The 12333-nt window shown below is 45.8% G+C and overlaps 1 protein-coding gene across 2 annotated transcripts in view; it reads left to right on the top strand.

Annotated features, from left to right (window-relative positions):
• Positions 1-413: 413 nt before the first annotated feature.
• Positions 414-12333, top strand: part of ENPP2 (ectonucleotide pyrophosphatase/phosphodiesterase 2) — an 82811-nt gene continuing 70891 nt past the window's right edge. Inside the window, exon 1 of one of the 2 annotated variants that reach the window (XM_083516625.1) lies at positions 414-898. In XM_083516625.1, coding sequence (XP_083372751.1) covers positions 878-898 — 21 coding nt within the window. In that variant the 5' untranslated portion in view covers positions 414-877. The remainder of the gene's footprint in view (positions 899-12333) is intronic. The other variant, XM_083516622.1, reaches the window with a different exon arrangement.

The following is a 12333-nucleotide window of genomic DNA, read 5'->3' on the forward strand; positions in this document are numbered from 1 at the left end:
CATAGGGTTGTAGCCTTAAGCCTTACCTGGTAGTAAATACCACTGAACAGAGTGCAACTTAAAGAGAGCACACCCTACATTTAAACCAGGTCACCTGCTGCGAAAATGTGGGGAACTGCAGTTTACCCCTCACCGTGCTACAGTTCCCCAGTGTGTTTGGGGTTGGTTTTTTTTTGTTGTTGTTTTTTTGCAGGGAGGGGATGCTCTAAATGTATGGTGTGTGCGTGGCCTGAGTAAACACGCGTAGGGTTGTGCTGTTCAGCTACTTTGGGTTCCCTCTACAGGGAGGGTCTGCTATAAAGCAGTCTTTGCATTTTTCAGTCTGGGCTGTTGATAAGTTGAGGACATTTTACCACAAAAAAAGGGCTTTGAGCAATTCTACCAAAGGTCATCCCGTGAAACTATTCCAGTGGAATCCGGCTAGCTATGCATTGTGTTACCTCTGGATAAGAGACCCTCCCTTGAATTTTGCTCCTGCTGCTGTTGCTGGTGGTGGTCAAACTCATTAAACTTGCCTAGCCAGCTTACGCTTTCAAAAGGCGGCCTCTGTGGGGTGGGGGTGGGAAGCGATGACACTTTTTTCCACGGAGTCATTTCAGGGAAAGGTTGTGTGTGGTGTGGGTCTGGGGAGAGCGAGTGAATCAGTCCTGCAAGCAGCTCCTTTGTTTGACAGACATCTTCCCATTGAACCATTGTCCTTCGGGGACAGCTGGCACCCTGAGTTCATCTGCACCGGACCAGTCTCAAACGCAAACGATACACTGGACAAAACAACACAAGCCAGACTCAGGGTGGCCGCATCTCACACCAGGAGAGGGAAAGCTTTCGGAGACCACCAGAAAGAGAAAATAGGCCTGATCAGCCTTTTGTTCAACCCATGGATAAGAAAAGCAAACTGGTAAGACACACATATGTCCTTTGCCTTGTTCTGTTTTTCGTTTAATTGCTGCACCATGAATATGTGATACTGGGGGGGGGAGGGATATTGCCTGTTTCACTGCTTTGAAGCTGCACTCTTATTACACCCCTACTTTGGGATTTACTTTTGAGGAGATGTTAGGTGGCTTGCAAGCAGACCTCTGCATAGGCAGAAATGGCTTTAGGCTAAGAGGCAAGGCAGGAAGCATTTACAATTGTGGGGATTGCTTATTGCATCACGAATATGTGGAGAATTTAAGGCAAGCCACATCTAATTGTAGCGTAGTATTAAGAGCAGTAGTCAGGAAAGCATTCCACGTTGGAAACAGTGAATGTCGCAAGCCTAAGCAGGCTTATTAGGCACGGAGTCCAAACTATTGGAGAGAAATTAATCTTTTCCGAGTTGATTGCGACTTTCAGATTTATGTCACTGGCTTCGAAACAACTTTCTTGCAGAGCACAAAGAATTTGGAGGCATTGTTCTGGAGTAAAATTGCTTTAAAGGTGGTCATCCTATATCTGCTATGTCTGATCTTGGAGGGTTTAATTTGCGCAAGCGCTGGGTCTGTGATCCCTTGTAGTTAAGCTTATTTTATCAGAGAAATGTGTGCGGACTTCCTTCCCAAAGCGATAATGCCTTCAAACAGCAGTTAAGCCTCTTTCCTCCTGCTTACAAAATAGGAGCTGCTGTTTAGAGCACCATGATGATAAAAAATACCTTACAGATCATTGCATGTATTTCCTAATGAGATATTTTATGGAGATGGTATCTTGGGCTGGCTAGCTTTGTAAAAAAATGATACCCAAACCTACCCTAATATTGTGCTCCTCTGATTGCTAGGAAGCACAGGAATCCTTATTCTAAAGGTTTTTTCACATAGGTACCCATGTAGGGAGAATCTGTCAACATTTGCTTCTGTCCTTAAATTGCGGTTTCTCGCCAACACACTGCTTAAGTAATTAGCAGTGGTGATGTGTGTGCCCTCCTTTCATTACAGGAGAAGGCCAAGGATAGCTTCAAAAGCTATTTATCAGCAAAACCTGAGAACCTGATAAAGCCAGTGGTGGGAAATAGAAAAAGAAAGAAATTTTTGAAAAGTGTAGAAAAGAGGTTAAAAGATCAAGATAGAAAAATAAGATTCAAAAATCAAAGAACTTCTGATTCTTTATGTGTCCACTATTTTTTAAAAATAAATCACTTCATCCAATCCATTGCAACCCCCAACAAAGGAGCTTCCTATAAACAAACATGATCTCCACTCCTCCAATCCAGATATCATTATTTCCATATTTTTTTCCACTCAAAAAGTCTATGAGAGGTTTCCAATCTTTAACAAATGTTAACTGTGACTTTTCTCTGATTTAAACATGTTGATTTTTCCATCTCGGTGAAGTCGCTGCAGAGTTCTTAACCACCCATTTTCATGGCCCATCACTGGGTGTAGTGCCGGCCCACCCATGAGGCGAGTTGAGGCAATTGCCTCAGGGGGCAGATCTGGGCCTGAGGAGCACACTGCTTACTGCCGCCGCCTCCTCCTTTGCTGTGGGCGGTGGCAGCGGTGGCATGGCTTTGGCAGGGCAAGGTTGTGGCGATGGAGGAGGGGGCGGGAGGCAGCAGCAAGGCATTTTGCCTCCAGCAGCACAACATCCAGGAGCTGCCCCTGTCTGGTGGGTTCCTCACTGGTAAGCTGTGCTGACATCGTGTCTACTACTCCCTTGGTATTTTCCATCATAGGAAAATTCCTTAGGAAGGGGAACTCCAAACTGCTTCTTGCTAAGGGACTGGTTTGCTCTGTTACCCAGTTCTTAAATAATGCCTTTTCCGTTGTTCTCTTGGAGCCCTTGTCCTGAAAGATGCAATGCAGCACTTCGGTTAAAGCTATGAATCATATCCAGGAAACTCCTAGTTACCCTCAGAAGTAGATTGTGTTTCACAATAAACATGAGTTTGATCCGCAAAGAGTAATTTTTTAAAAACTCCCAACTCTAGGGGTGCTGTATGCTTTTTACTGGATGAATTTTTTGGGGTGTGGTGTGGGTGTGAGGACTTTACCTGATTATTTCTTTCCTCAGCAGCTAAATAATAAGCGGCCTAATTTGTCATGACTTTTTGCTACCAGATAAAACCACATGGCATGGGAGAGAAGGAAATCCTGAGCACAAAACAGCAATTAAAATTAAAATTAACAGGCACATCTACATTAGGTAGATTAGTTTCAGCAAGTCTAACTTAGTTCTTAGTGGAACTGGGTCTTTAAAATATTTATTACTCTCATAAAGGAATCGTACAGTATGAGTGATTCTTCGCATGTTTATTTTTTTAGGAATTCAGTGGGACTTGTTCCCAAAACGGCATGCAGTCTTTTACCTTAGAGTTTATGCTAGCAAGAATTGCTGCTTCCCGTGCTGCTCTAGCAGCTATGTGAAAGCGCAATAGCCACAGTTTCCAGTGTAGGCTGCAAAGGGCAGCTGTGTGTTTCCACTGATCACAATGGCACTTGCTGAGGGTGCCTAGGAAGCACCAATCAATACATGGTGATAGGAGGAAAGCTGTGGAGATGTTGGAGTTCCTGTTTCATCCATACCTCTTCCACACAGTCCATGCAGTGTTTGCGTGTTGAGGTCACCAAGACACCCCCCCAAATAAAACTCAATTGACACATAATTTTAGTTTAAGATTTTTGGCATAATTTTGGCCACAACTTTATTAAAATTACAAGCAATGTGAGTGGTTGCTTAGGCATTGGTTGCGACTATCTGACCCTGCATGGGGACAGACTGACATTCACATGCCCATGAAAGTCAGAAAGGGAAAACATTTTGGGGAGGAAGATGGAACTGGGTACCATGCCCTCACCTGTCCACCACTGGCCCTCCTGGGGATCAAGTTTGAGAAACACTGCTCCACAAGTATGCTGCCAGGAAGAAGGAAACGGCCTTAATCTGAGTAAAACCACTGGTTCTCTCTAGCTTAGTATTGTTTACACTCATTGGCAGTGGCCCTCCAAGGTTTCAGGTATGGGGCATTCTCTCCCGTGCCTGAAGATGACTGGGGATTGAGCCTGGGACCTTCTGTATGCAAATCAGGTGCTTTACCAATGAGCTAAGAGCCTACGTTGTGCCCACTGACATACCCCAGCATGGGCTCTATACACATTTTAACTTCAAAGCATTTGAATCACCTTATTTCCTTCAAAGAACTCTGAGCGCTGTAGTTTAAGGGCTGCTGGGTACTGTTGCACAGCTACAATACCCAGAGTTCTTTGAGGAACAGAATATGATTTGAATGTGTTCTAAAGGTACAGTGCACACAAAGTCGAACAACTACAGCATAGGTAGGCAAACTAAGGCCGGGGGCCTGGATCCGGCTCAATTGCCTTCTAAATCCGGCCCACGGACGGTCTGGGAATCAGTGTGTTTTTACATGAGTAGAATGTGTCCTTTTATTTAAAATGCATCTCTGGGTTATTTGTGGGGCATAGGGATTCATTCATATATATTTTTATCAAAATATAGTCCGGGCCCCCACAAGGTTTGAGGGACAGTGGACCGGCCCACTGCTGAAAAAGTTTGCTGACCCCTGAACTACAAGCATCTCCGACAGCAGTGCAAGCCCCACTGTGGTTCAAATACATCCACTCGTATGGAAGGGAGAGAGGGGTGGGAGCCACATGGGCAAGGAGGAAAGCACATTACAAGCATATGGGCATAGGAGAAAATATGGACCCAACTTAGTAACTCAGAGGGAAGTAGCAGTGTATGAAGAAAAAGGGGGGGGGGTCAAGTGGTTGTGTGGGTGCTTCTGGCCTGGTTAGGCTTCCCATTTTTTCCAGTACAAGTGTGCTTCAGAACAACATAACAATGTAGAATTCAAACAAAGTTTAGTTCTGTTTCTGCATATCAGTGGCACCATGCAACCAAGTAAAATGACAGGTAGGATGTTGTTGTTTAGTTGTTTAGTCGCGTCTGAGTCTTCGTAACCCCATGGACCAGAGCACACCAGGCACTCCTGTCTTCTACTGCCTCCCGCAGTTTGGTCAAACTCATGCTGGTAGCTTCGAGAACACTGTCCCACCATCTCGTCCTCTGTTGTCCTCTTCTCCTTATGCCTTCCATATTTCCCAACATCAGGGTCTTTTCCAGGGAGTCTTCTCTTCTCATGAGGTGGCCAAAGTATTGGAGCCTCAGCTTCAGGATCTGTCCTTCCTGTGAGCACTCCGGGCTGATTTCCTTAAGAATGGATAGGTTTGATCTTCTTGCAGTCCATGGGACTCTCTAGAGTCTCCTCCAGTACCATAATTCAAAAGCATCAATTCTTCGGCGATCAGCCTTTTTTATGGTCCAGCTCTCACTTCCATACATCACTACTGGGAAAACCATAGCTTTAACTATACGGACATTTGTTGGCAAGGTGATGTCTCTGCATTTTTTAAAGATGCTGTCTAGGTTTGTCATTGCTTTTCTCCCAAGAAGCAGGCGTCTTGACAGGTAGGATAGTTCTTTACAATACAAAACATTGGAACGTGCAGAAAACTTTAATAAAATCAATGAGCGATAATCCAAAAAAAGGGGTAAACTGGGAGATGACAAGGCTATAGGAACAACCTGAAGCTGACAATTGTTATAAAGCGAAAATGCAAAAAAGAAGAAGCAACTATTTACTTCAGAAGAAGATACATTCTTTTCTTGGCTTGGCCAAGTGGAATATAAAACAGTTTACTCATTGCAAATGGATAGCTGCGCTCATTTACCCAGGGAGTCCCTCACCAGGTGAGCAAATTAATTAGTCCTTTGACCATACTTGTTTTATAAGCAAAACCCACAAATTTTTCTGAATTTTAAAGGTCAAACCACCCAAATGGCAAGGCTGAGCCACCTCACAGCTATGCACGAGATCATCGGTTAACTTATCCCCGAAAAGTGAAAAGGGGGTGATATTAACTGGGTGACATCACGGCACTTGAGCATATGGCTGGTTCCACCAATGTGTATCTTGGAGAGTAGGGGGGAGGTTTCTTAACCTACCTGCCTATTAAGTCATCTGTAGGTAGGTGAGCTTGGGGGGGAATGCACAGGTGAAGTGCACAGGTGTCGTTTTAACACTAGGGGGACTTACAAGCATCCTTAAATAGCACAACAATTCTGCCTCCAGACTGCCACTATTTTGCAGGAGTGCATAGAGGAAATTTGGGTTTGAGCAATTAAAAATCTGTTGACGTAGTGCAATCATGTTTATTTATTGACATATAGCAACAAATACAAATAAACCATACTGGAAAATTAAATTACTGGAAAATTAAATTACATTAGAAGCACAGGACATCTAGTACCATAGGTACACACAAGAATAACTCAAGAAAGCCATATTTCCTAAGATGGTACAGACAGTGAGTGTTGTGCATCTGAATGCAAAACAGGAAATAAAGTCATATAAACATTCTGGGATTTCCATCCCTCTTCAGACCTGCAGCTTATGGTTTGGGGCTTTTTTCCTGCATTAGCCAAACCCCACAAGTTTTTGAACCATAAAGAAAGGTGCACATTTTGTAGTGCTTTTCATTGTTGAGCTATGGAAACCCTGGCTGCAGCCAACACCCTGCCAAAAGTTCTTTAGAAGGAGAAGCTTGCATTTGATCATCCCACATGTTCAGCAAAGGAGAGACTTGGTTTGATTATATTTCCTGATAGAAATCAGACCAAAATGATGAAACCAGGGGACATTCCCACCATAAGTGGAAAAAAGTCCCTCTCTTCTCACAACCCGGCCAACAATCCTGTGCTGTTGTGCAGCGCAACAAATTTTATACTATTCCAGGACTGTCAGCTTATCCTAATAAATTGGGTACTATGCTATGTGTTGCTGTTCTTTGATGTGAGTGGCTATGCAATGGATCAACACAGCTGCATTTCTTGGGCTCTCTGTGGAGGGTTGTAGCTATGGGGGCTGTCACAAAAAATTGCCTATACTGTACTTCAGAGCTGACCACAACACCAGTGGTCACACAGCTGGGTAGCCTTGAAGTAGCCTCCTCAATGTAAAGGCAAGCTTCAGAGAATCCTGTAACTAAGGACCATCCACACTATACATTTAAAACAGTACTATGCCACTTTAAACAGCTGTGTTTCCCCCCTGTTAATCTTCGGATTCATTGTTAAGGTGAGTTGTTAGGAGACCACTATTCTCTTCCCAGAGAACTCTGGGAATTGTAGCTCTGGGAGGGGAATCTGGATCTCCTAATAAATCTCAGCACTCTTGACAAACTCTCCTGCCATCCTAGCAGTTCGAAAGCACGTCAAAGTGCAAGTAGATAAATAGGTACCACTCCGGCGGGAAGGTAAACAGCGTTTCCATGCACTGCTCTGGTTCGCCAGAAGCGGCTTAGTCATGCTGGCCACATGACCCGGAAGCTGTACGCCGACTCCCTCGGCCAATAAAGCGAGATGAGCACCGCAACCCCAGAATTGTCCGTGACTGGACCTAATGGTCAGGGGTCCCTTTACCTTTGCCTTTACTCTTGACAAACTACAGATCCCAGGAATCTTTAGGAAAGCCATGACTGTTTAAAGGGGGATGATGGGGCAGATTGGGGCAGATGGGGCCTTGGTGTTCTAGACTGAAAGGAGGCCAGAACCAAAAGCCTCCCATGCCAGAGAGAGCGATGCTGTAACCATCCAGCAACAGTAGGCTGAAGAGAAGCAGTTGGCATTCGTCTTTTTCCTAGAACCATCAAATTCTAAAGTTGGAAGGTACCCTGGCGATCATCTAGTCCAACCCCCAGCAATGCAGGAATATGCTGGTGTTCCATACGGGGATCAGACCTGCAACCATGGCTCCAACCAGCTGAGCTATCCTGTTTCAGTAGACAAAGGAGGAGTGAAGGAATGAATTTTATTATTTCGGTCACAGACTAGTTCCAGCCCACATACAGTATCAAGGACGTCATAAAACACGATAGGGATACATTTGAATTTGCAGTTAGGTATAACAGGGACAATACAGATACAGCAACAGTTAAAAATATATAAATTAAAACTTAGTCACTAACATATAACCTAAAATTAGGTTATATGTTAAATTAAGGTCTTAATCATTATGATAGCACAGCTTGTTCCCTACGTTTTATGGCAATGTAATCTCAGGATCCTTGAAGGAGGAGTGAAGTCAAACTGTTAGAAGGTTACGGCGCCTGCTGTGGCTGTCGAGACTGATACAGGAGAGAGATGTTTTGTTGCAGCTGGGGCAAATGAAGGCATCTGGTTGTGCTGCTGCACATGCACTCTTGGCAGCTCCTGGGATTCTTTGATCCTGAGCTAGACTGATGGGCTGACTTTGTATAAGGTAGATTCTGATGGTTCTCAGCCATAAAGCCCAGTAGTGAAGTAGCCCTAGGTGGCACTGTGGTTCATTAGCACAGCACCCAAGATAGCATAGCTATGGGAGGCTCCAGGCTCAACTTCCAGGGTTGGTCTCCAAGGAGAAGGTGCCTGCAAAAGCTGCACTGAGACAGTACAGCACTGTAGCCAATTGGAATGGGTTTCTTTAAGGAAAAGTAGAGGGGGTTGTAAAAGATGCAAAGGAGCTGAAAGCTGTCCATGCCCCAATTTTGGACCTAGTTTTGAAATTCCCAAACTGGTGTTCCTGAGGAATGGTGTGCAGGAGAGTTCAAAGAGGAGTTGTTGTTGTTGTTGTTGTTGTTTAGTCGTTTAGCCATGTCCAACTCTTTGTGACCCCATGGACCAGAACACGCCAGGCACTCCTGTCTTCCACTGCCTCCAGCAGTTTGGTCAAACTCATGCTGGTAGCTTTGAGAACACTGTTCAACCATCTCATCCTCTGTCGTCCCCTTCTCCTTGTGCCCTCCATCTTTCCCAACATCAGGGTCTTTTCCAGGGAGTCTTCTCTTCTCATGAGGTGGCCAAAGTATTGGAGCCTCAGCTTCAGGATCTGTCCTTCCAGTGAGCACTCAGGGCTGATTTCCTTCAGAATGGACATGTTTGATCTTCTTGCAGTCCATGGGACTCTCAAGACTCTGCTCCAGCACCATAATGGGTGGGGATGGGTGTAAATCAGGGGTTGGCAAGGTTTACCTCTCCTGGGCCAGTGCACTCCAGAGGAGAGCCCTCTGTGGGCTGGATCATGAGCGCACGTGAACACGTACGGTTGCAATTTCTGGCGTCTGTGTCTGCGCAGACACGATTTTCACCATCTGAGCATGCACAGACACGATTTCCAGCACCGTGGAAGCGAGTCCCAGCGCCACGCTGTACCGGTTTAGCGCAGCACACAGGGACTCGCTGAGCAGGCAGCTTGGTTTGGGGGTGGCTCATGAGCCGGTTAAACGACCCCCATGGGCTGCTTGTGGCCCATGGGCCTTAGGTTGCCTACCCCTGGTGTAAATAGACCTCTGGAGTAGGCTCAGAAGTGTTCTTCACCTGCCTCCCCCCTTTCTATTTATGTGAACATCTGAGCAATAAAGGAATAGAATCTCCCGATCTCTCTTATGGTCAAGATGCAGATGTTCTGCGCCGGTGTTAGGTTGTGTAGTGAACTGCTGCTGCAGCATCATGAAGATATCTGCTACACCAGCCTCTCCAGCTTGTTGCCTTCTAGATGTTGTTGAACTGCAACTCCCGTCAGCCTCAGCCAGCATGGCCAACGCTTAGGGATGATGGGGATTGTAATTTGCAACATCTAGAGCAGCGGTTCTCAACCTGTGGGTCCCCAGATGTTGTTGGACTACAACTCCCATCATCCCTGAGCTCTGGCCTTGCTAGCTAGGGGTGATGGGAGTTGTAGTTCAACAACATTTGGGGACCCACAGGTTGAGAAAGGCTGATCTAGAGGGTGTCATGATTTGGGAAGGCTGTGCCTTCCAGTGGAAGAAGGGAGGTGGCTTTTATTGAACAGGAAGTGAAGCGTAGAATGGGTTCTGACAGCGTCGTGTAGGAATTGGGTTGCCAGCTTCCTCCCCATTCTCTTCTGTTCTTGCACTAATTTTGCCGTTTGAACTGGGGAAATTCTGGGCGTATGGCAAAGCTACTTCATCACTACTGATCTTTCATCCTAAGTCTCCCTGTTTCCACTAATATCCTCATCTGACTTGCACCTTTTTGAAATGCACAGGAGGAAATTGTGGCAGCCCTGTGCTGGAACTGGTTCTGCCATAGGCCTTGCTGTCTTTGTGGGGCATCTTTTGGCCTGTTAGCACTGGATGTCTGCCTAGTTGCTGGAGCAGGGCAGGAGAAACATGAGGATTGTGTGAAGCACAATGGCTAACAGCTGCAAGTGCATGTGATCGCGAACCAGCTGAATGAGGAATTGAGAGAGGATGACATCACCCAGGTTCTTTTGCCATCCTGCGTGCCCCAGCCCAACCTCCTCTGATGTCTACACTGGTGGAAGTAATGACATCATGAAGATAATGCTTGTTTATCCAAGAGAAGCAGTAATATTTGAGCTGTTGCTGCCAGATGGTTTTTCTTTCTTTCTGCTTTGTCCACTGGCTTTGATCCTGGAAGGAAGAGCGAGCCGTGAGAGTTTGGTGCCAATAGGAGTGTTCAGGACTTACCAACAAAGGTGTCTGTGCTCTCCATTGCATGCCTGGTGGGAGCTGGTCTCTGTTAGGGGGTTGTGGTTAGTGGGGGCACTGTTTAGAGCTGGGGGGCAGGGAACCAGTAGCCCATAGGTTGTATGCAGCCCATGCTGCCTCCCCATCCAGCCTGCAAGCATCTCTACTATCACCTCCCCCCTCCAGAATCACCCCCTTGCTGCAAAAAGGCCTAAGTAAAAACTCCTAATAGAAAACCTTTTTTGGACCCTAACTGTTCTGTGGTATCTGTATATTTCCCTTACAGAAACCACTGTTCCTAGAGCTCCCCAAGGAAGAGAATATGGGTCTCCTAAGAACTCTAATCAATGGGATGCGGGTGGCGCTGTGGTCTAAACCACAGAGCCTATGGCTTACCGATCAGAAGGTCAGAGGTTCAAATCCCTGCGATGGGGTGAGCTCCCGTTGCTCGGTCCCTGCTCCTGCCCACCTAGCAGTTCGAAAGCATGTCAAAGTGCAAGTAGATAAATAGGTACCGCTCCGGTGGGAAGGTAAACAGTGTTTCCATGTGCTGCTCTGGTTTGCCAGAAATGGCTTAGTCATGCTGGCCACATGACCCGGAAGCTGTACGCTGGCTCCTTTGGCCAATAAAGCGAGATGAGCGCCGCAACCCCAGAGTTGTCTGCGACTGGGCCTAACGGTCAGGGGTCCCTTTACCTTTAAGAACTCTATGAACTCTTAGCAAACCACAGTTCCCAAGGTCCTTTGGGGAAAGCCATCACTGTTAAAGTGGTGCTTTAAATGCCTGGTGCAGATGGGCTTGGAACGCTATCTGCTGATGTGGAGGAAAGCGACACATGTTTGTTTACGCCAGCGTTTCCCGACCTGTTCCATAACTCTGCTGGCTGGGGCTGATGGAAGTTGTAGTCTAAAACATCTGGAGGACACCAGCTTGGGGAAGGCTCAGTTGTGCCAAGAAACAGCCATCTGTTTGGGGGCAGAATCGGGTCAGAGATTTCAGAATTTTCCCCAGGAAAACTGAAGTTTTTAAAACGCTTTGCTTTTTTTTTATTTGTGAAATAAAAAAAGGTTGAAGGAGCTGCATATGTTTAGCTTGGAAAAGAGGAATGAGCGGAGATAGGAGAGCCATCTTCAAATATCTTAAGGGCTGTCACATGGAAGATGGAGCATTCTTGTTTTCTCCTGCTCTGGAGGGTAGGACTCATGGCAGTGGCTTCGAGTTAGAAGAAAAGAGGTTCTTACCCAACATCAGGAAGAACTTTATGACAGCAAGAGCTGCTCAACAGTAGAATGGTCTCTCTTTGGAGGTTGTGGATTCTCCTTCTGTTATGTACTGAGTTGAATAGGATCCAAACTGCAGCAGTCTGATTGGTCCTAGAACAATAGGATCCAAATTGCAGCAGTCTGATTGGTCCAAGAACAATGCAGCAGTATGATTGGTTGGCAGGAACCACCCAATCATGCTCCAGATATAAGTGAATCCACAACCTGATTGGCTTACAGTAGAATTCCAGAATTAACCAATCATGTGCAGCTCTTTGTGTAAATAATGTATATAAAGCAGATACTTGAGGGGACTTTCATTCATTCCTCCTCACCACTATGAGCTGAATAAAGAGCATGAAATCACTTTGTGACTCTGAGTATATTTCACCTTCCTTGGAGGTTTTTAAGCAGAGGTTGGATGGCCGTCTGGCATGGATGCTTTAGCTGAGATTCCTGCATTGCAGGGGTTGGACTAGACTAGATTTTTAGAAGAAGGCAGCCCTGTTTAGGGAAGCTTTTAATGTTTAATAGGTTATTGTATTTTAATATTCCATTGGAAGCCACCCAGAGAAACCCAGCC

This window comes from Podarcis liolepis (genome assembly GCF_965112155.1).
Source record: "Podarcis liolepis genome assembly, chromosome: 8".
Classification (NCBI taxonomy): Eukaryota; Metazoa; Chordata; class Lepidosauria; order Squamata; family Lacertidae; genus Podarcis; species Podarcis liolepis.